We start from the raw sequence: 24,120 nt of genomic DNA on the forward strand, positions 1-24,120 counted from the left end.
GGAGGAACATGCGTTCAAGAACAACGTGTTCCATCCAGTGACTGGTTCTATCATTAACTATTGGCATTTTGTCGCCCTCTTGTGGAAGGGAAACCTCAGCAAGGCAGCTCCCAGACAAACAGTAGCTGTGCAGGTCAGTGATCTTACTGCAGTAGCTAGAGAACAGTGAATTATTTCCAGGTCTCAGTAGAGCTCCTGACCTAATGCTCAGATCAAATGGCTCACTTTTAGAGACTGAGTAAAGAGGATGGGGCACTTTACATAACTTAACTCTGAAATGAAAATGAAGATACAACCAAGCTTCAAATGTATACAAGTACAAAAGGATATTTGTGCAAATACTCCCTTGATATTAAAAAAAAAGAGAAAGAAATCACAATAAGCTCACCTTTCAACACAGATGGTGTGTGCCAGCGCAGTTAAATTTCCTGCTGGTCTTTGGCTCCTTTATTTTTTGCACTCGTGCAGATGCTTGGCAGAGCGGACGCGCTGCCAAGGAGTACTCTGTGGTTGTCACGTACTGTGCTGCCGGACTGAAATCCTTAAAGACTGGTACCCCCACCCACCCGGCCTCCGCTGCTGGAGCCGAGCCAGCTGAACCAAAGGGAATACCGGGGTTCAAAGTGGGCTGATACAGTAAATTAGTGGACGCCTTTGTCTCCTGAAGCATTGTCTCGTTCAGAGCAAAACACTGCATTCTTTGCATGGTTGAATTCCACTGTCTCACTGAATCACTCGTATAATTTGAAATAAGTGCAGCAGGCAGGTTTTCTGGCCAATCAGTGACGGGTTGTAAAGCATTATTTTTATTCACTGTACATCGCCGGTTTGTATATTTTCACATAAATGACAAAGAATACCAGATGTTATATTATCATATACACGTAAAAAAATTGATTCGGCATGTTGAGATGGATCATTGATTTTATTGTTTGCACTCATCTTGACATTCTGTCAAGCACAGTGAGGAAACATGGCGGGTGGTGCCCGTATCCATGGATACGGGCAGGAGATGGCTGAGAGATTGGAGGGGCTGGGGGCTGGTACGGAGGAGCCGAGTTGGCAGGGGTCCTGGCAGTTCCGCTTTTTAATAGAGGTTCTTCTGCACGTAGGCGGCGATGTACTTGACGGCCAGCATGGTCTCCTCGCATGTGGGCTGGATCTGAGTCGTGGGCAGCAGGAAGCCGTAACGACCAGTGTCACGCAACTCGAAGGTGAAGGAGTATTTCACACCCAGATCGTAGGCCCAGTCGTCAGAGCCTCCAGCAGCGGGATCTGAGGGCAGATAAGGAGATGGGGATTATTCAAAGCGGGATATGCTGATGGCTTGGGACCGAGCCTGGCTTTCAAAGGAAACCCCCCCTCCAAAAAAAAAAAACAACCACCCTGAGACGGCGGTGTGTGGGCTCCTGATTGCCTTTTGTTGTCTCTAGAGGCCATATCGCTCCAAAGAGATTTGTGCACCGTGAGCGCACCATTATGCGTGATATTAGAGGAGAAAATAGTCTGTCTGGGTTTCACCAAATACACTATTTCCCTTCAGAAACGCCAATATAGATGAAATGTCGCATTGTGTGCACTTACAGATGGTTGCAGCTCCAGGTCCGCTGGTGTAGCGGGTGTTGTGCAGACTACGCAGGGCAGCAGAGGCTCCTTCAGCAAGCTGCAGCTACAAGACACAGAATACCAAAATGTTAAAGCACTGTAGGATTATTTTTTTATTGAAATTAGAGAATACGTAGGGAATCTGTCGCTGTTTTCCCCTGAAAACCTATTTGCAGTGGTGACCCTAGGTTCCAAGGGACCCCAGGAAGACCCATGATAGTTTAAAAGGGGGTTTATGGTTGTCATTGAACAATATGCCAAAAGGTAGCTAGCTGGGGGCCTCCTTTCTTAATTTTGCTTGGTTTTCCTGTCCTGATGGGGGCGCCGCTACTTCTTTGTCCGTTTAAAAGCCTCCAGCATAAGATTTATTTATTTATTTCATCAAAATCTAATTATATAAACAAATCCAGATTTATTAGACTTGTGAGAAAAGTGTGCTATATTTAAAATGCAGCTGTTACTAAGACTTATAAATATAATCTGTTTACAGCATCCAGTAACCTTTGCACCGCTTTGAACAAAACAAAAAAACAAAATTTTTTTTGACTGATACAAGAAAAAAAGAGAAAGGGAAAGGAGGGAGCTGGGGAGGGAGTGGGGGGGATAAAAAGCTCCAGTGAGTTGGGAGAGGAAATGAAACCCCCAGAGAAATGCACAAGCAGGAAATGATATTTCTGGACAGACGGATGAGTTATGACAGCTCCCCGGAGTTCTTTTGTTCTGTAAAGTGTCAAGAGAAGAGAGCCTAAATTACGAGCGAGTAATAAGAGAGGCAGAGACGTGTGATCCGCCTCGGTTAGTGTGAGAGCTGGAACAGGGGTGTGAGTGTTAACTGCGCTGCTCTCGGACACCCCAGTGAGAGGTAAAAGAGCCATGAGAATGAGGCATGTGAGCGGGGAGTAAATGATTTGCAGCAGCTAAGTGTGGCCCTTAGATAAGAGTCGCACAGTAATGGGACTGGGTTGATTTCTTGCTTAAGACCTTCAGAGATATTATAGGAATTCACGTTACATGAAGCGCTAATGAAAGTAATCCTTGCAGGTGCATCATTATAATTTTTTAAACCTCTCTCTTTAAATATAATACGACGTATATTTATGTGTCCGCTGATGAGTGACTGACTGACCAGCTCGGTGTGGTCGGGGGCCAGGTCGTAGGTGTAGGAGTAGGGGAAGAGCAGCAGCTGAGAGTAGGAGTGGATGGTGAGGTAGGCCTTGATGACGGACTTCTTGTTGCGGATGAAGTTGGCAACGTTCTTGACCTCGATCTCGGACTCGGGAACGGACCCGCAGTAGGTGTCGCTGCAGGGGTTGCTGGAGGCTCCGATGGCTGCGGTGACATTGTGGGAAACCATTAATGATGCAGTCAGGTTTAATTGTCACGGGGAGTTTTTTAAAAATTCCCCTGAGAACAGCAGAGCCACTAATCTCCGTTCTTGCTCGAGGCTGCGAGCAAAAAGCAAAAAGCGTGCGTCGGGAGCGGTGAGTGTGGTTTTTGAAATTTGCTGCCAACTTGGAGGAATTTAGGGTGTGACTCATACTAGGGAATAGCAGTCCCTAGTATGTCAACCTCTGCCTCTTCTATAATCTGTTACACACAAGGCCTCCAGCTCTACGGAAATGCAATATCAAACTGCTGCTAAGATAAAAACGAGTGCATGTTCCACTTACTGCACCAGCCAGCGTTGAAGTTCCTGTTGGGGTCGGTTCCAACGCAGCTTCCAGAGTTCTTGGAGCGAGTTTTCCTCCACATCCTGTCCTGAAGTTCCAAAGTGGACAAGATGCACATGATAAATCAACAAGGACAAAACACCGTAGCACAGTTTATGTAAAGCAGGGGTCTTCAACGTTTTTCAGGCCAAGGACCCCCAAACTGGTGGAGAGATTAAGTAGGGACCCCCTACCTGTGATATTAAATTTGGCCTAGTGCAAACTGTAAATATATACAATGCAAACATACATATAAGGTATTTGGCCTCAGCAGTTGGCTGATGGTAGCCAATGGCACTGCTTCTCTTTTGCTAATAATGCAGGGGACTGAACAGGCTCTCGGCCAATTGCAGGGAACCTGACAGAGTCAGCGTGTAATATGCAGCCTGGTGATTGGCTCAGCAGTGATAGGGGCGGGGCCTACTGCGTACAGGAAGCTCCGTGTGAAAAGATGCGCTGTTGTAAGGGTTCTGACTGAAAGATGACGTCTTCTGCCTCCATTTAGCCCTTTTAAATTTGTGGGGAAATTAAAAAACAAAGATTTTGCAAACTCCCTGCAGCACCTCCGTGGATCCCCTAGGGGTCACTGACCCCCCCGTTGAAGACCTCTGCTTTAAAGAAAGGCGTGAAGTGAATGTAACCTACGCTCTTGTGGGTGTAGTCGTAGCCGTCGACGTTGAACACGGGGAGCACGTAGACATCCATCTGATCGAGCAGGCTGGTCATGGCAGAGTCGCTGCCGTAGGTCTCCACAGCCTAAAAGCGGTCGTGATAACACTGAGTGCTGTAAAGCGTGGAAGCCTCTCTACAAATGCTTGACTTGTTCTCACCTCCTTGACGAACCACTGGCAGAAAGCAGGGGAGATCCACTCTCTGGCGTGGATACCGCAGTCCATGAAGATGGCAGGCTTAGCGGAGCTGGAGGCCTTTCCAATCTGCGATTAAAGGCAATCATGACACATTTGCCACGCGTGATGCTACACGTGGGGATGATTTTTAAGTGTAGATAGCAGCGTGATGTACCTTAATGACAGTCATGGGGCGTCCCTCGTAGGAGTTTCCGATCACCTGCTTGCTGACCAGGCCAGCGTTGGCGGAGACAACGGTATCAATCCAGGTCTGGATCTAAAATCAAAAGAGGGAAAAATATTAGAAGAAGAAGAAGAAGAAGTGAATCAAAACGAGGACTGAGAAGATGTTTTCGACTCTCACATCAGCCAAGGTGTTGTACTTGATGTAGCTGTGGGCTCTGGGAGCGGGTCCGCTCTCATCAATCGCAGCCTGGACATCCTCAATGAGAACCCTGAGGAGGGGTTCATTACACAGTGTCACAGCATCACATGAGCTGGAGAATCGTGCAACAACGAGACGCTTTCGCTCCGTTCATCTAATCACCCACTTGTACTCCATCTCGCTCTGCTGCAGGCGGGTGTACACGATGTCGAGGTACATGGCCGGCACGCGGATGTCCACATCGATGTTGGTGGCCACCAGCTCGGGGCTCTCGGGGCTCCAGAAGTCAACCTGCAGAGGGCACCAAAGTCTAAGACTTGAGCAGTAAAACATCCTGACATAACCTCTCGGTGCAGCATATCAGAATCTCATTCCACAAACTGCAAAGTGAAAGAGATCCTCAAGAGCACGCACATATATGATATATATATATGCAGAGTTTTTATAAGAATTAAAGGGGAAAAGGAGCCTTTTTTTAATCACATCTGAAGAGGTGCTGAGTTAATAATAACAACAATGACCTCAAAACCTATTAAACCGGCTAAACCCCTATAGTGGGAGAGAGTAGAGGGGAAAGATGTGTGTAAAAAAAACAAAAAAACAAATCTGTACCGTGATGTCCTTAGCCATGTCCTTAATGAAGGTCACATGTTCGTCGAGCACAGGCTTCAGACGGAAGACTTTCTCTCTATCAGAATAAATGGGAGAAACCATGAATACGACATCACTAAACAGTAGGCTGGAAGCGTCACTCTTCACCTGAGCTACAAAACATACAGAAAACTCAAATAGTACAGGCGCTAGCCTTTGATAGGATGGATTTCTGTTAACTCGATTGAGGACGATGTTATTTTAGTTTTTAACAAGCTACATTCCACCTCAGGAAATAAGTAAATGAGACGTCAAAGAGGCTGTTTTGTTCTAAACAGTCCACAGCCAGTTCAGTAGTAATGAATAGTCGCTTTAGTCTGCGAACAAATTGAAAACTGAAAAAAATAGTTACCAGCAACAGAAACTATCCTAGACTAAAGTTAAAGCCAGTTACATGATATGTGGTATGTGACCATAAGAAACTTATGTTACACATAATGTGTTTTTTTTTTTATTTTTCTTTATTTAATATTTACCCCTCGAAGCGAGTGACGTCAGCCAGGGCAATAGCCACCAGTCCGAAAAACAAAAGGGCCTTCATGTTGGCAGTGAGACTGACCTCACCTGCAGACCGCATTTATAAACCCGCGGCTCCCCGCCCATCCACCAATCCCAGACTGTGATGCGATATCGTGTTATTTTTAGGCACTACGTGGAGGAACACAGGCCGATATGATGCACAGTCAATAATTAATAGATGCTTAGGCAAACGTTAGAGCAAGGTCACTTGATGTTTTTTTTTGTTATTCCTCATGGCGACATAAAGTCATGCTTCGGTGACACGTCTTCATGACTAATGTGCATCATCTATGAGGTAACAGAAACAGTCGAAATGAGGGCGTGATCTTTAAATTTTATTTCTATTTTCATATATTCACAAAATGTACACATACAGAGTAGAAAAAAACAAAAAAACAAAACAAAAAAAACATGTTTAAATACCACAAAGACAACCACCAGAGACATGAACAAGGATCACCCAACCTGGAGTGCTTGTGAGTTTTTACAGTATGCTACTTACAGACTTGGCAGCATCTCAGCCGTTCTTCTTATTATACGAACACGTATTATACATTTTTCACGAGGGACACACCTTTTACAATACCATATGGAATACAGATATTTACTGTACGTGACGATTTGCTACACATCTAAAATCATCCCAAGTATACAGCTGCTCGTGGGTTTTGTTTTTTGTTTTTTTCTTTTCTTTTCAGCTCCAGCATCTTCGCTGAGCACTTGATCACTGTTCCAACTGGTAAAAGACCTGCTGAGCACACAGAACGCTTATCACAGGACAATATATTACTGCACTGTATCATTAAGGCACGACGCTGACAAAATCTTGCAGAACATGCAGAGATCATATAAATAATGGAATAAGTGATCAGTAATTATATATAGTCTTCTCCAGCAGGGCGATGCTGAATTAATATAACTTATTCCTGGATTTTTTTTTAATATTTTTTTTATAATTATTTATTTAGTGACATTAATTTGCCAGAACGTTATAAGACACTTGATGGGTAGGGATAATTATCCTGCAAAGGAGCATTGTACAAGGTAATATTTTGGTCTTACACGAACATTTAAACCGTTCTGCATGGTTCAGTGCTTGGTAATACAGTTGGGGCTTCAAAAGCAAGGAATGTCTCCATCTCCAGCCTCTTAACCGCCGACAAAAAGGGTCCGGAGAGTGAAATCCTACCACCGTTTCTTTCTTCTTCTTCTTCTTCTTCTTCTTTTTTTTTTTTTTTTTTTTTTTTATCACTTGACATCAGACAAGTCATTGCTTTTGACTGTAAGGCTGAGCGCCTCTGACGCTCGGAAAGAGAGCGCGCTCATCTTGGAGGTGATGCTCGGGTGGGCCCCGGGAGCCCCGGTCGGCGAGCAGCGCAACAGACGCAGCAGGTTCTTGCGGAAGTTGCGCCCCACGAAGCCATACACGATGGGGTTGACGCAGCTGTTGAAGAAGGCGATGCAGATGGTGAAGGGCATGGCGGTGTCGATGATCTCCAGGATGGCGCAGTTCTCCGCCAGCGTGAGCTGGGTGAGCAACTGCATGAAGTGGAACACCTGGTGGGGCGCCCAGCACAGGAAGAAGGCCAGGACGGCCGCCGTGAGCATGAGCAGGGCCTCGTCGTCCCGGGAGCGGGAGCTTTTCTGGATGTGCTTCGCCCCCAGCAGAGCTCGTCCGATGAGGCAATAGCATGTGATGATGATGACGAATGGTATCAGGAAGCCCAGCAAGCTTTTCATAATGCCGATGGCCAGGAGGAGCTCCTTCAACCTCATGACCTGGTCCTTTTTCGGGTGCAGAATGGCGCACACCGTGGTGTTGGAGATTTCAATGTCGTGGACGTCCCTGGTCAGTGCCGTGGGAACGCTGAGCACGAAAGCAAAGAGCCAGATCAGTACGCAGGTGATGCGCGCGTACATGACGGTGCGGAAGCGGCGCGATCGCATCGGGTGCACGATGGCCAGGTAGCGGTCGATGCTGAGCGCCGTGAGGAAGAAGATGCTGGTGTAAAGGTTGAAAATCACCAGCCCTGCGCTGGCCTTGCACAGGAACCCTCCGAAGGGCCAGTAGTACCCCGTGGCGGTAAACGTCGCCCACATGGGCAGCGTGATGACGAAGGTGAGGTCGGAGACGGCGAGGTTGAGGACGAAGATGTTGGCCACCGTCTTGAGCTTCGTGTAGCAGTAGATGACAGCCACCACCATGCTGTTTCCGACGATGCCGATGACAAAGTTGCAGCCGTAGACGATGGGCACCAGGGTGAAGATGAATTCATGGCTTCCAGACATGCCACATGTCAGCGCTATCCCTTCTGTCGCTCCTGCCGTTAGATTCTGCATTTTCCCTTTTTAGTGCCAGATCCTAGGACTTTTAAACAGGGGGCCGTGTCGGCAGGGTGCGTCTGTGGTGACTGATACAGGCCTTGGGCGAGGGCCTCAGCGAGTCCTATAAAAGAAACACAACAAAAATGTCACAGGCAGTCTAGGAGAAGAGCCATCATTACCGCTGGCATGGTCCATAAACGCTAATCCACACGAGCACCCATGAAAGTGCTCACCCTACACCAGCTCATTAAAAACCTGCACATTAAAGCCATCCTGACGCTTTATGTTATTTCTGTAAAGTAAGAAGCCATGAAAAACAGATGTCGCATGTTATTCAATATTCCAAAAATGCCCTTTGAAACATCATTATTCAGACATGCGCCATTCTGCCTCCTCCTTTAAATCGTCCCTCGGCTAATGAACGGCAACAGTAAAAAGTGTACAGTGTTTATCAAACGGTCCGTCCATCTGGGTGGACTGTCAGCACCCGGAAGGAGAACATTTATGCCTTGTGTTATGACCTGTGTTAATGAAGGCTGCATGGCAAAGCGAGAGCTTCGGCTAACAACGCCATTAAGCACGGAGGTGGCGAGGGAGCGGGGAGAACGAGGGGTCTGGGGCTCGACTCACTGTAAAAGACACGTTTCAAACCCTTGGCGCGCGGAGATACATTGTACCCAGCATGAGAACTTCTAATCAGTGCACACCTAAACAAACAGGACGGCAGGGATTCGGCTCCGTGGAAACTTTGCTCTGTGAGAAAATCAAACCTGCGTGCTGCGGAGAGTTCGCCTCGGGGCTCGTTTTTGCCTCATTTGCGCGAGCAGGATGCGAAATGGAAATATAAAACAAATTGTTGAGAGCCTTTCCGTTTAATGGAGTAGGATGTTATAATATTAACATAAACCTCATGTGTACAACTCTTAACTTTAACATTTGTGGTTTACTTGAAATAAAACAGAAGATGAACTGAATTTGAGGCTCAAAGGTAAATAATTTACATCTAGATTTTGTGTGATATATTGGAGGTGTAGTGCAGATGAGCTCCAAGGACAGAAACTGAAATCCCCTGATTACAGTTTCATTAAACTAAGCAAGTGTCTTGCCACAAGATGGCATTCTAGCTTAAAGAGTTCACTCCTATCGCCTCAGATTCGGCTCCGTAGAGAAAAACACCACGATGGAAAACTTACTGATTAGTTCTGCCAGCTAGTCCGCATAAATATTTACTCAGAAATAACGAAACATCGCCTTTGCTCTGTTGCGAAGCTCCATTTGAGGCTATAGCAGAGTGCTGATTGAAAGCATCTGCATTCCTACTGCCCTCTGGTTGGTATTAAGGCAGTCTGAGCCCCAGCGGTAGAACAAGTTTATCTCATAGTCAAAGAGCTCCTCATTTTCCACTAGGTTTCAGTAGATGGATTCTTTGAGGAAAAAGAAAAAAAACCTCCAGCACTAAAGCAACAGCCGTATCGGTTGCAGATGTGGAGGATTGGTGAGTGTGGAAGATGTGTGGGAGCCAAGGGCAACAGATTAATGAAATTTCACTGTGTGTTTCCTGCGCGGACTGCGGCGTAATAGGTAGCGCGAAGCACCGACGCAGATGTCATTGCTCGGATTTACTTTGCGTGTGTTTTCTCTCCTTAACGATCACAACAGTGGGTGGCTGGAAATTGAAAGCGTACGAGAGAGAGCAACAAAACAGTTGCGCGGAACAGGGATTCGAAACGGTTAAAGAAAATCTCCCAGTGACCACAAATGTGAAATAAGGGAGAAAAGCGACGCTGGGTATCTTTTACTTTACATTATTGCAGCAGTTCTAAACACTTGTAGTTTTCCATGATGCTGATGCTGAGGGGACATGTGCGGTGAGTGGATACAAACAGGGCTGAAAGTTATTGCTGTGTGTATATGTGTGAGCCCTATAATAAAAAAAAAAAAAAAAAGGTGAGGTGGCGCAGGCAGAAGGTGACTCGGAAGCAGGTCATTTAGAGTGGCCGTGTCCAGTGAGCTATAGCTCGGAGTGAGATGGCACATTACTGACTGGCAGCCATAAACCCTGGGTGACCACAGACAGGAAGGTAAACAGCTACTTCACAAGGTCCCCGAGCAAGCTGCATCCTCTGAGACAAGACAAAAGGACCGCAAGGCCCCCGCGCTGTTTGCATGCACAGAGCTGCTTACAATGAATGATAAAATCAGGATCAGGAGGAAGTCTGCAGACATTGTTGATCCACAGTTCACTGGTTGACTCCTGAGTGACACTGCAGTTGCTACATTCCATGTGTAATCCTATTTTTGGGCCATTTAAACGCAAGACCCCCGCTGGGATCATGGGAATTTTTCGAAAAGCCAAACCAAGGAAAGTTACACGAGTCACAGTTCGGCCTAGCTGAGCTGGACGGAAGCGAGGTTCACATCAACTGAGCTATCTGAGGCCGCCCTGGGCTGGAGCAGCCAGTGTCTGCTCTGGCTTGAGCACCACCATCTGGCTGCCCGTAGAGAGGGAGCCACTAAAACGTCCGTTTGATGGAGTTAATGATTTATATCGGCCCATTATAAAGCGAGCTTCGTCCCGCTGGAAACGCAGCACCTCAGCTCGCCTTGATCAGCCTCTCGTGGACCTTGTTTGAGCAGCGCTCGGTCAACAGGACGTTCTGCAACAATGGGTGCTTCCAGCTGCATCTTTAAACATATTAGGGAATAAATTTAGCGTCAGTCCTGGAGCTTGATTCGTCTCCAGTGGACGCTTCATGATGATGGAGGTGTTTAATAATGAGGCGCATCTCAACCATAGCCTCCTTCCACCCACGTCCTCCTCTCTTCGTCTCAGCTTACAGGGTGTCACTTCACCTCAGTTTGTTAAAGTAGGACGATCTCACTGGCTGCTTAAGAAACCCTTTACACATGAAGGCACCAGTGTAGAGTTTAATGTAGTGCATTAAAAAGTGCATTTAAAACATTAATTTTTTGCCCATTTTTTCAGAAATGGAAGGATTCCGATTAGGTGACAGTGTCCATGAACCAAACGAGGACTTCTGGTTCGCAGCAGAGCAGCTAATGGAAATATTGGCTTCTGAAGTCACGTCTGATTTTTTTTTTTTTTTCATCTCTGTTTACAAAACTCTGCTTTCATGTGACCTACACAATTAAACAGCTCAAACTTCTCCCTGTGAGGCGTCCAATCATTTCCTGCGCTGCATTTTATTTCCCACTGCTTCTTTCAATTACAATAACATAACAGACCATAAATCCCTTTCTCTCCTATTTATTTTCAATCACTGTGATGAGCTTGTTAGATGATTACTTCACCGCAGAGTAGTTTTGGTCTCCAGCATAGAGACATTAGAGCGGGAATAAGCACCTATGAAAGTGAAAAATGTGTGCAGTTTTTTGGGCTCGGTGGTTAAGCGGATTTCTTAACAACCCAGTCTGCAGCGGCGTCTTTCCACTCTTCCTCAACGTGTTCCTCCTCCATTATCACCTTATTTCTCTTTCTCCCCAACACTCGTGGAAGTGTTGATCACCGCCGAGGCTGAAAATTAAACTTCGCCCGTGCTTTCTTAGCGTCACCCCTCTCGCTTTTCGCGCCCGTTACGGGATGAAATTCCTCAAAAGGGCGCAAAGCTGCTGTTTCTCAGAGAGCGGATTCAATTTTCCAGGTTTGTGAGGGTTTGTGTAGGTTGCATAACTCAGTTCTGGACCCTTGAGGTCCCTACCGCAAAGCCAGCTCAGTTGTTTTAGGGGGCTCCGCACACACTCGGGGCTTTCACGTTGATAACTTGAGCAAACAGCATCAACAGGTGGCACGGATCATGTCGGTGAATGGAGCCAGTGTCCCGTTTTTGTTCTTTGAGTTTCCGGGACATTATGAGCAATTTTCAATAAAGGTAGTTAAATATTTACAAAAACTGAAACCTCTTTTGCACTCTTTTGGGTCGGTAGAGGCAGGCGAAAACAGTTAAATCTGAAAAAGGAAGCTGTGACGGTCAAACACGTGAGGCTAAAACTATTAAAAGTCAGGCAAAGCATCTTCCTGAGAACGAGGTAAGGTGAGATCTTACCTGTGGAGACGAACCCGGAGGTTGTTGATGCTTTCAGAGCAGGACGGACAGAGATAGAGAGAGACCACCGCAGCGTGCCAGTGACTGCCTCTGATTTAACTCAACCGGTGGAGCGAGACGAGCAGGAATACCGTCTGACACACAAACGCCCCCCCCTCCCTCCCTCCCTCCCCCTCGACTCTCCTTCTCGGTCGCACACAGCACACACAGCGGTGATGAATGAATTATTTTGGAGCTGGTCAGCTACATATTGTCCTCATCCGTCTCTGGCACACACACAAACAACCTCACACAAGTTCTTACACAATACCTCTCCTCATCCTCCTCCTCCTTCTCCTCCTCCTCCTCCTCCTTTCCCCTCTATACTCTCCAAGCATCCCTTTCTCTTATGTCTGCTTTTAATCACTCACTTTCTATTCGGCGTGAAATTTTATCCCTGCTTCTGACAGCTAGAGTTTATTAAAGGGCCAAAGTCTGGGCCCGATCCTTAAAGGGGCGTTCGACTCGGCGTTAACCAGACGCAATACAGGACTCGGGTTGCTCTCGCTTTAATACTTTGCCCACTTCTACTTCTATCCTCTTTCATCTCATGACAGCCGTCTGTCCCTTGTCCTCTGCTCAGCATGAAAGGAATGGCCAGAGCCTGACTGTGATTGGAGCTGTCATCGCACTGTATTAATAGCTGCCACAAGCTCACCCTTAGCTTGAATCAGGGTGTACCAGGGGCTCGGCAAAAGGGGCTGGTTGGTGGGGGCCCGGTGTCAGAGAGTTAGGTAACTGGGGTTTGTTTATTTCCACCCCTTGCCGGGATCCCGGAAAAGCATTTCCAGCTTTCCAGTGACTGAATCAGGTGCCACTCATTTGTCAAACTGCTGGATGTTTTGTTTGGAGGATGCACACACGTCAACTCCCAGCTCCAAGATTTTTCTAGTAGTACGACTGAAGCGTGCGGCGAATGCAACTCGCTGCACAACAAAGTTTCCAAGTGCGATCTTTATGCAAAAACAATATTTTTATATCGGGGCATGAAAGAAAAGAATCTGAAGCTCGCATACTTTCCGGTGTGTAATCCGAAAGCATTAAGAAGGAATTTTCTATTTTTAGGAGCCGCACATCTGACACTGCTTGGTGTTAAAGTTATTTGTCTCCCGCCATTCTTTTCCTTTCTCTGGGTCTTGACAGGCGTTGAGAAGTGTTTCACATCCTCACCTCTCGGCCACGCCGTCCACTCGCGGACGTTCGCGGAGATGGATCATGATGGATGAGGCGGCGCGGGCTGTCATCCCCCAAATCCACCCCAGTTTCAGTGAGTGTCGGCGGCGAGGAGGGCCATCACCTGGGTTGAAGACAAACAAGGAAAGAAAGGAAAAACAAACACTTTAGGCTAAGCGGAGGTCCTGTTTGGTGGCTTTTGCTCGCTCAGGTGTGACCCAGTCATTCGAGAATGATTGCGTTTACCGAGCTCTCTGTGGCGCTGTCTCGCGGGGTCAAAAGGCAACAGGTACAAATATCTGGAAAACTTTTTTTTTTTTTTTCGGAATACTATCAGCAAAGGGCTCTTCAGTCTTTACGCCAGTCATTTTTCAGGAAGGGGAGGTTGTGGAGGAGCGCAACTCACTTTACACAGCAACGGAGTCATTTACACCTCCAGGGGATTATAATCAGGCTCCGACATGTCTTAAATTACTGCAAAAGATAAGAATCCCCCATTAGGCGCACGTTATCTTATTGCATGTCCTGTCACAGTAATGAGCATGTGTATCAGTTTGTCCTCATGGTCACTGCCTCACCGTCAAAAGAATAACCAGCAATCTATATCTGACCCACAAGAACTCTCAGGAAGTACACAGGGAGTTATGTATCGGGCAAGAAATCTCTAACTGTATTTTCCACAAAACAAATAATCCTCAGCAGGGACAGGATGTTATTGCAACACTCCGCACTACAACACTGATTTACACTCCTCGTCCAAGTAGAAACAGATGCTGATGTTTTAAAAATGGACATTTGTGGTGAGAAGTAAAAAGTCTTCTGGGATTGCACCTTTTTAGAATACATGGGCGGTGTTCACTCCAACTAAATAACTCACCGCCTTGAGAATAACCTCCATTACTCACTCTAAAGAAAACAATGGCCATCCCAAGATAATTTCCAAATCTGTTGTGCAACCTTCAGGAACCTGCTGTAAAATCCAAGAAGCTATGTGCCATTTAATAGTTATCGAGCAATACATCATTTCTGTGGTTGAGAAAGGCCAGAAAATAGGACAAGGTTTCATCTCAAGTGGTCATACCCCGGAGGTGTGATAGTGGGTGATGTTCTTGCTAATCAAATCACTCTAACAAGATTAGCTGTGTTAGCACTTAAGCTGTAGTAGAATGAATTGATGACTAAGGTAATTACTGGTAGCACGGAGCACTGCAGGGAAGGGCAGACTTTTTACAGCACAACAACACGAGCGGTAAAATGCCAAACCAGCTCACAAGCCACCTGCCCAAGAAACACAATACTGTGTGAGGACTGAAGACTGAGCTCGGAGCGTCAAGTGCTGACCTGCAGTGGAGGGGGTAAAGCACTGCGTCATCTCTTAGACATGCAAGATATATCAAATATGCAAATAAATTATGTGGTAATTTTCATAGCGCATAGTGCTGTATGATTCCCATCAAACCAGCCTTTTATAAAAACTGATCTTGTTTTTTTTTAACAAAGCGCCAAGGTTAATACAACCATAATAAATATATCAGGAACATCTCCAAGTTTCTGTCTACACACGGTCCTAGCTCTTTTGCAGAGGAAAAACAAGTTCTTCATCTTTTGGATTTGACTGACATGTTGTCTTAATAAGCATCCCCTTTTACCTCCCAGGTCCGTTCATCTTGCACATGCGGTTACACAACACTGTTTCCTCATCATGCCCGAATGAACTGTACTCAGAAAGTCAGCCGCAGACATTTTGACTACAGTCGCGGCAGGAATAGCACAGGTGGAACCAATAACATTAATCATGGCTGTGTTCCAGCAATCACCGCGACGTATGCGCCGCTTGTTATGTCACTAGATACGACTCAGATCGGGTCAAAATGCACACGGTTTTAAGGGTCTGTCCAACTTTACCTTTTAAGGTACTGCAAAGCATTTTTTGTTGATCTGCAGGCATTCATTACTCAGAAAAAAAACAGATGTTTAGCCGTTTGACTCAAATATGCAGACAAAGGACAGAAAAGACACAATTTCCTGTTAAAGACAGGACATGATGGTGCATTGATATCATAATGTTTAATGAAATGCCTCCTGTATAGCAATAGTATGGGAGCAAGCCTTGCAGCTGTCTTTTCTTCGCTTTAGTTGAGTTTAGTGGTTTTGATGGAGCTCAAATGAAGATTAATGTACAGATAAAGCATTTCATGTTATATTTGTGTTGTATATTTCATAAATAACCCAAACATTCAGACAGTACATACCTGACAGTAACCTGTAGCCACATTTATCCATGAGTGTCTCCCAGCCTCAAAAAATAAGAGTGGTGAACCTGTACAAAGTAAATTCATTATTATCATTATCAATGGACCTTTTTAATAGCACACATGTTGACTTGGATCAGTTGGTAGTTAAAGCATATGTGTATTACACACTGCTGAATTCCATTAAGTCTAGCAGTAAGCCATGGCAGCCAAACAACCTGCACCAAGGAAGGAATTCCACTAAATGAAATGAGACCATTAGTTTTCCATTAGATACAACTAGAAAAATATCCCAGTGAAAAAGGTACGTTGTAATTATTATAATAATTATTATATGAATATATTTTATGGTGATAATACTGTAAAATAATAATTCTACTGATACTTTATTAATAATAACAGAATGTTTTAATCATAACTGTGACCAGACTAGATCCAGTGTATCCAACGTATAACTACATCCGGCCTATCTCACTTCTTTTAAACAAGTGTAGAAGTGTATAATTAAATAGTCTATAGTAGTACTATTTACTACTATAATAGTATAATCATCATGATGTTAGCTGGAGGCAAAACAGAGGGAAGCTTGGGGCTAACACTGCCACTTTCAACCATGTAAATGTGGTCTTGCTGTATTTTTGGCTGCTAGAACCGAAAAATCAAAAACACTAACTTGAAGTTTTATCACATAATGGCAGTTGCATCCAGCTTTGGTTTGTCTTTGACGATTAAAAGCAAGGATTGGAGTGAGACAATCAACAACGGGCACACTTCATCAGTTTCAGCTTGGGAAACATCAAGGGTTACATTAAATAAAATGACTGAAATTAAGTTAATCCTCATTTAGGGGATTCTTGTTACATGCTAATGCTAACCACTAGCTAACTCAACGTTAGTTGTATGTTTCAGGGTGTCCAAGCAGAAGTTGCATTGACTACATGACTCTCCACAGTGGTTCCACTTACTTCTTGTAATATCTTTGTTGGAGAGGCTTCACTTGATAAAGACAGACCAGACGTCATCTCCTTGTGTTCTCCTTTGGTCAAATCATCCATCCAGTGAGTGAGTGTGTAGGGGTCGCTGAATATAGTCCCACCAGTCAGAGTCAACTTTTTAAAATAACACAGTCTCGGGGAGTGAGTGTATTAGTATAATCTGTAAAATATACGTTTTCCTCGTCGATTCATGCCAAAACAGTCCATTGAAATGTGTGAACTGATGTTTACAGGCTATAGTGTTTGAGATGTTTTGCATCCAGTTAAGCCCCGCCCCTCAAAAAACGTCACATTGTTTGCAAACCGTGAAGGGGTCTATAGATTACTAAACTCAAGCAGTGGCTAGTATAGGCTAACATGTAAATTAAAGTCAAGACAGTGGCTCAACTTCAAACTTCAAACATATAGCAACATAACACCAAACACTATTATTACAATACCTTAATAAATGAATACACATAATATAATGTGTATATAATAGTGACCATTCTGAGATGCAGTACCTGGTAAGATGGCGGCGACACATACGCGAGCGTGTACGCATGCGCTGGTCACGGGACTTGCTGGTCGATATTTTGAACGCGGCGTCTCTGAAAAGGCGGTTTGTTTAAAAAATACTCCGACGTGCCCATTCCCGAGTCGTCGTCAGTGTGAAGCAATGACGCTAATTCTTTAACAAAAATAAGAAAATAAATAAACAAAAACGTCACAGACGCATGCCTGTCGTCCTAACGTGGCATTTTCTAAGCAAACTCACCTGCTCCATTTTGCTCTGTAATGACTCGCATCAGGATTTTTCCATGGGGGAAACCACTGTTTGGTGTTACACTTTGCTGGAAATACCGTGGATGACTGCTTCATTTTATAAAGGTAAGAGCTTGTGTTAATGTATTGGCTGTGTTTGGTTATATCATGCTTCGTTGGCATCTGCTTGCTGTTGAATTGCGCTCTGGTGGATGTGGTTGCGGCCTGTATCTGGACCTTTGTTATTTCTGCTCTTCTGTTCTTGTGCGTCCGGTGTTTGCACTGGCAGCAATTGTTTCTACAGCACTTGTTCTTCCCTTGACTGGTCTTAGTTGGCGTGGGGATTCATATTGCAATATAACACTTGTGAGCATTGATAGCTGGTGTAGAGTTGCATTTCCAAGGTATCTGCTGTTGTTTTTGGTAGTGGTTTCATGTTTTATCTTTCTGCAATCAGGAGATGTCTCTGTGTATTGAGCTTAATGTCAGCTTACTGGTTGGATCTAATTTTCCACTGCAATGATTACTAAACATGACCTAAAAAGCACATATTCAGCCATCGCTAGTTATTCTTCAACTTTTAAACTCTTATTTGTATTTTCATTGCCAATGTCCTGTTTTGTGAGTTCTTGCTATATTAATCTTCTGTCCATGATTGCGTATTGCTTGTCAGCGCTGCATTATGTTTCATTTGAAGAGCCCACATGCTCCATTGCGACTGTCTTTTTTTTTTGTTGTTGTTGTTGCGAACTTTGCTTTTAAACTATTCGTACAATGTGTTTCATTTGATCGCTATCACATCATGCACATGTGGACTTATTTTGACCGTGAGGAATAAAAGCTATTATTGGTGCATCCCTTGGTAAAGTTCTTATCGCAGAGGGATAAGATCTGTGCCGATGCCAAATAACAGCTCTGTAGTCGCATAATAAATCTCTATCTCTATCATCGTGCTGGTACATTTCTACCATCCCCGTGTCGTCAAACCGTGATATATTGTATGCAGGACGTGATGTTATCATATCGCTATTTATTTGTCTGTGTGTGTGATAGATTCTTGGCCAACATTCTTGGCGCACCTTGCGGTCTTAATCCGTTATATGGGAGAATAGATAAAAAAAAAATAAAAAAAAATACATCCTTGCGTGAAGGAAAATGCCGAGACATTTATCAGCTTAATTAGCCACCCAATTAACATGAACATTTATTTTAAATTTACAGTGATTATAGTATCGCAGTAAATAGCTGAACAGCAAGCTTCTGAAAAATGATGTCAGTCGTGGGGAGCCTAATAGCTCATTGCCGGATACTTAAACTGATTTACATCTGGTCTAAAATGTATAAAATCCGGATTATTTTTTCCCCCCTTCTTGTAGTGTAAATAACATGACAGAAAAAGCTTGCGTTCTTACATTTATTGTATTTAATGGACACTCCGTGCTCTCATGTTTTGCGTAGATGTGACACAGATCGGTTTGCAAGGCTCCAGTCCTGGCAGTCAAACATCCAGCTCCACATATATCACCCTGAGACGGCCCAAAAGGGACCTGTCCGGTGTGACTTTAACAAGCCCTTTATTTTCACAGTGTGCTTGCGTAGGTGTCAGGGACAGCTCCAGCGCCGTCCCTCAGGCGCAGTCAAGGCTCAGAAAATATTTACTGCGTTTCTCACCGTGACCGGACCTGCCTTGTTAGAGTCGTCGCCCGCATGAGCCTGACTCAGACACTGTGGGAGGATTAGAGGAACATGGACGGAGAGTAACAGGACACACAGCGTGTTTAGTCACATTTTTTTTTTTTTATATATAGTTAGTTCTGGTTAGACTCAGGAACACAACCTGTAAGTGCTGTGCTTTCAGATTGACCTTTGCCCTTAAGTTTGCTCGACGTCATGGAAATCACTGGCCCGGAGGATATGTAAGACGATGTGGTAGCAACACTCCTCGCGATCGGAGCAAAAGAACTGATATGTTAAAAACAACAAATCTTTTGCACAAACAGGAAGTGTCCAAGAGATTGGAGGGAAAGTGGTGGGAAGGCCTGCGTAGGGCCTCTAAGAGGCACATTGTTTGGGTCTGGCCTCCTCAAGGTTGGCTTTTTACATCCACACACAGGGAGGGATGGGAAAATACTGACTGGGGGGGGGGGGGGGGGGGGGACGCTGAGGGAGGTTTGCTACTTCTCCTTTGGTGTAACCTCTCCCATGAATATTTTAAGCTCTTCATTAGATCTGTGGGGGATAAAAAAAAAAAGAAATACGTCTTTACTTCCTTTCCGCTTTGTGAAGTTTATCAGTCGGATGAGATTTGAATTCAATAAACCAGTGACCTGTCATGCAGATGTATTTTACTTCCTCAAGGTACTATTTGTCCAGCCAAAGGACCACTATAGACTGAGATAATGGAGGAAGAGGCAGTGCTGCCTTCGAGCTAGGAAGCGAGTATGGTGCTCTAAAGGTTTGTTTTCGTTTATTAAAGTGATCTGTCTTTATATGTAGACGTCTCAGACGCAGATTATAAGAGCATAAACAAATAATTCTGTCTTTATGTTCTCTCCCTCCATCTTATTTACTTTCTTTTTACTTGATGGCAGTGAGCTCTCAGGATGTGTGCGGCTTTAAACGCTCGCCTTTTTGTGAGAGAATAGATGATTGCAGGCTCTCTGGCTGCTATTTTGAGGTTATGCGTGTGCGCTTAAAGTGCAGGTTTTTGTGCGTACGCGTCTACGCGTGAACCAGCGTGGGAGGGAGACGTTTCACACACGCTGTCGTAGTAAGTGTCTGGAACCTGTTCCCTGTCCCCTGCCAGGCTTTCCTTGTGTAAACAGCGTGTGTCCAGCGTTGAAATGTTTTTCTCACCCGTGACCCTTCCATGAAGCCATGGAAATAGTAGCGAAGGAATTAAATTCAACCCAAATACACAAATTAAATAAAAGCTAAAAATAATATTAATGATATACATCCATTAGGTCCCATCTGGTCTATAAAAATGTCTTGTAAGATGCGTCTCTGTGCGAACAGTGCATTATCTCAGCTTGTATCTCAGCTTGTACCCACTTCCCCAGTTAAACCCCCTCTGGTGACGCTGTAACTCTCTGAGAGGGCTGTGGAGTTTGGGCTCAGCTGAGTCAACATCCCTGGGGCCCTCCAGTCCGTAAAAACACCCCCCGTCCTCCGGGAAGACAGTGATTCGAGCCCTGCTGGCAGTGTTTTGTCATGTCCTCGTCTCTGTAGTAAAAAACAGATTAGTCTCTGACAGATGCGTTTCAAGACAACGTTTCGGCCTTCGACAACTCCGTCTCATGGCAAATAAACAGGCTTTCTGTAGTCATGGCATGATTTATAGTTTAGGCTGCTTGTTGCGCATTTAAACTAAATAACTGTAAAGCTTGCTTTAAACACAAAAATATTCAATCGTTCACTCATAATTTGTGAAAAGTTGGTATTTATGGATATGCGGTCTCCAGGTTGACTAGTCAGTTGGCTGGTTGATATACTGCCGGATAATCTCTTGAGTTCTGCATCAGTAGGAGTTAATCCTTTAATATTTACCAACTTGAAAATGGAATACACAAATTACATGTAAAACCTTTAAAAGAGACAGTCTAACATACATTTGCAATTACAGAATATAATATAAGTGGAAGTTTATTTCTTGAAGCTGATTAAAACCATGCAAATAATCTTGTTTTTTGTTGTTGTCATAATGGATGACCAAAAGGTTGACTGTAGACTTTGAAATGGCAGTTGGTTATCACAACATGACATATAATCTCAAAATGGCTAATTTCTTCCTCTGGCAACTTTTAGATTTAACTCGTTATCGTTTTAGTACAAAATAAGTAGGTTACAATTCAGATTTTGCAACATACAACATTTAAGTATGTGTTCTTTAATTTATTTAGGATGATAACTCTACTCTTTTATTTGTTTTTTAATTTCATTTTCAGCTATACCAAGGCATTACTTCACAAATGCAACCTGTTCTTTGGGAAGCAATTTAAGGATGGAGTCCTTTTTTGTTTTTTATAAAAGAAAATCCAAGTTTATTCATCCTCAGACAAATCCTGTGTTGTTTCTAGTAGATATGAACACCATCCCTTGGCAAGTTATGTATAAACCTAGGTCTGGATGTATAGCTCACTTTGCTTATGTGACTCCAGCGCTTCTCGCAGTTGAGATGAGCAGAACAAAGACCGAATGTCCTGTTAAACTTAGAGGCTGATCGACCACAACCACAGCAGATGGTGTTGGTTTCCAAAACTGTCAGCAAAGAACAGAAATCCGAGACCTGAGAAAATCAGAAATTGATGGAAAAACATATGCTGGCCTTACGAATCTCGAAGGAATAGTCTCCAGTTCCACCAGGACCTGAGGCTGTTTTAAAAGTTTTCTTGGGACCCGGGAGAAAAGTGGGCTGTCAGACTATTTTGGAATAGGATATATGGATATAGGATGGACATCGTTTTTTGCCATAAAAGGCAACTTAAATAAATATTTTGTAGTTATCTCTCTACAGATCCTCATCCCTTGTGTGCTTTTAATGTCATGACGTAGCAAATGGTGGCAATAACAGTTTACAGGAACATCTGAGCTCTGTTGCTGACGTTGAATGCAACTTAAAATCTGAAAACCAGACTCTGCATGGCCTTCACTGGTGTTTAGATATATCTCTCTTCGTCATATCCCATAAGTTCACTTCGTGTACTAAGTTCACTTGACCTAAAGTAAGCGGCAGGTCAAGAATTTGTTCCAGTCATGTGTTCGTCCTTCCAGTCCATTTTTGTCAACCAGCCTGTTTAGTCACTTGTCTAGTTCCTGCTAATTACAAATGTTTTAAACATTTTGTCTGTGTGCTGGTTCCCAGACTTTTTCTGCTGAGGTGGCCTTCCCTAAGGAGTTTGTCTTGGCTGTGTTTTAAAGGAGTGCCAGTTAGTGGATGGCACCAAGGTCTTATAATCAGCACATAGTCCCTGGAAAGGAGGAGCTCATACTGGTTTTTAATTTAGTTCTCTGTCCTGTTGTTTGCATTGCATTTTGATACCTAGGGGCACGCCGGAGCAACTTTAGCTTCCACAGTAGGAGATATTTCCAAGTTTAGTAGTGCATGTAGGAGTCGGATAATTCGGGAGGGATGTGAGCATATAGTTATAGGATTTTATTTGGTGTTTTAAAAGCGGGTGAGACACAACGTCTCTGGGAAGTCACTGCAGTTTGTAGCATCAAACTAAAGCCCCACCGTTAACTGTTGTTTTGACCTAAAGTATCTTGAAAATGACACTTAAAAGTTTGCGAAATTAGATAAAAAATGTGCAAGCTGACTTGCATAATATTAGTAATGGCTTGTTCCCAAAAATCACAGTCTGGTCTGCATTGAATGTAGAATTATGGTTAAGACAACAAAACTCCAGGGTGAATCACTGACATTCAAATGAATTCTTTACCAGTTAATGAAAATCCTTAAAATATCATTAAAAGCACCAATACAGCTTTCTTTGGGCAGCTGATTGCGTAGCGGTAATGAAAGACATTCAGGAAGGACGCCCCAGTTGGTGTCAGAGCCTATCCAGGCACTAATAAAATGATCTAAACAGATCAGGCTTCAGCCAAGCTGGATCTTTGGTAGTTATTTGTGTCCTTGAAGTGTCAAACTTCATCTTGTTTTAGTTGTGGTTGGCTAGAAACAAAAGCTGACAAAAAGAAGAGCCACCAAAACCACATGACTTAAACATGTCTGCTCCGTGGACGTACTTTACTACGGAAAATGAAGTCAGTCTGGCAGCAATTTGTAAACGGTGCACTCTGGATGTTTGGCGAGGTGATAGCAGGAGATTGTCATTTAATACTACCAGCTGGACTCACCACCTCCGAAAAAATACTGCTGTATGGAATACAGCGAGTACGCTCATGGAAAAGGCTGCAGTGAAAAACGAAGAACAAACACTGAACAGCATTTAAAAGAAAAGAGCAGTTGACGGCGCATCATCCCTAATATACATGGCGAGTTTCGAATTCATGGCAAAATTTGATGGTGGGCAAACCATCTAACGAAAACTTTTGAATTGACGTCAAACATGATTTTTGATTTTTTGCACTGACAGGTCTACTTATCGGCCTATACAACCAAAATCCAGGCACCCATTCCAATCATCACTGCTCCAGCCTACCAGATATACTTTACACCGAAGTGCATAAAGTAGTCCCGCGCTGGTGATTGGCGGTTGAGTCATCGAAAATACTAAGTAAGACGCATTTTGTATAAATGATCCAATGACACACTGGGCGATGGCCTTTTGTGTGTGTCTTCTGTTGTTTGGACAAACCAAGTCTAAACAATGTTCTGCTAAGTATATTTAATGATGTCCGCTCCTTTCAGTGAGCAATCTGGTCAGGGTTTTGGGAACTAAGCCAAGGAATTCCCCAACTGGAGCCAAAATGACCCAGTGTGTTTTCAGTGGCAACAAGCACTTTTTTTCCCCAATGACGAATAAATCAACAGCCTTCACACAACTAATATAAACGCACGGAAATATGGAAAACATTAGTATTTTCCATATTTCCCCACGTTGCAGTTATTTGATTGATGGGTCGTGTCTTCGTATCCTCCAGTGTTGTCCTTTGTTTGTTTGTGCGTTGCTTCGCCTCAATAAACATAAGCTTATCAAGCTATTCTCTGCAAGTCCTTCAAGTCAGAGGGAGCTAATAGCCAAAGGTTCCTGCACAGTAGTTGAAAAAGAATTACTATTATGGATTGGAGTCTAAGGCTTCTAAATTGGCCATGAGACGCTTGTGCTTATTTTCCCCTGATAATCAC

General features: G+C 44.1%; 2 protein-coding genes across 2 annotated transcripts; both read right to left on the bottom strand.

Moving 5' to 3' along the window:
* Window positions 1–906: 906 nt before the first annotated feature.
* Window positions 907–5,770, bottom strand: cpb1 (carboxypeptidase B1 (tissue)). The gene is made up of 11 exons (XM_047568358.1): window positions 5,675–5,770; window positions 5,160–5,235; window positions 4,714–4,838; window positions 4,527–4,617; window positions 4,338–4,439; window positions 4,145–4,249; window positions 3,960–4,070; window positions 3,276–3,363; window positions 2,732–2,934; window positions 1,585–1,669; window positions 907–1,275 (listed from the first exon to the last, which is right to left on the bottom strand). Exons 1-11 carry the CDS (start codon window positions 5,737–5,739, stop codon window positions 1,088–1,090), a joined length of 1,239 nt encoding a protein of 412 aa, XP_047424314.1. The 5' UTR covers window positions 5,740–5,770; the 3' UTR covers window positions 907–1,087.
* A 269-nt stretch (window positions 5,771–6,039) lies between these two features.
* Window positions 6,040–12,280, bottom strand: agtr1b (angiotensin II receptor, type 1b). Its single transcript, XM_047568359.1, has 2 exons — window positions 12,107–12,280; window positions 6,040–8,163 (listed from the first exon to the last, which is right to left on the bottom strand). The coding sequence occupies exon 2, from the start codon at window positions 8,055–8,057 to the stop codon at window positions 6,966–6,968; it is 1,092 nt and encodes a 363-aa protein (XP_047424315.1). The 5' UTR covers window positions 8,058–8,163; window positions 12,107–12,280; the 3' UTR covers window positions 6,040–6,965.
* Between the last annotated feature and the right edge of the window lie 11,840 nt (window positions 12,281–24,120).

This window comes from Mugil cephalus, chromosome 18 (assembly GCF_022458985.1).
Source record: "Mugil cephalus isolate CIBA_MC_2020 chromosome 18, CIBA_Mcephalus_1.1, whole genome shotgun sequence".
Taxonomy (NCBI): Eukaryota; Metazoa; Chordata; class Actinopteri; order Mugiliformes; family Mugilidae; genus Mugil; species Mugil cephalus.

Bases quoted from the DNA above. Each gene is read 5' to 3' on its own strand.
- cpb1 (XM_047568358.1), bottom strand. From the start codon at position 5,739: ATGAAGGCCCTTTTGTTTTTCGGACTGGTGGCTATTGCCCTGGCTGAC. The intron at 4,250-4,337 runs GTACATCACGCT...CTTTAATCGCAG, and splicing joins GCCCCATGACTGTCATTAAG to ATTGGAAAGGCCTCCAGCTC. The intron at 4,071-4,144 runs GTGAGAACAAGT...GACCGCTTTTAG, and splicing joins GCCAGTGGTTCGTCAAGGAG to GCTGTGGAGACCTACGGCAG.
- agtr1b (XM_047568359.1), bottom strand. From the start codon at position 8,057: ATGCAGAATCTAACGGCAGGAGCGACAGAAGGGATAGCGCTGACATGT.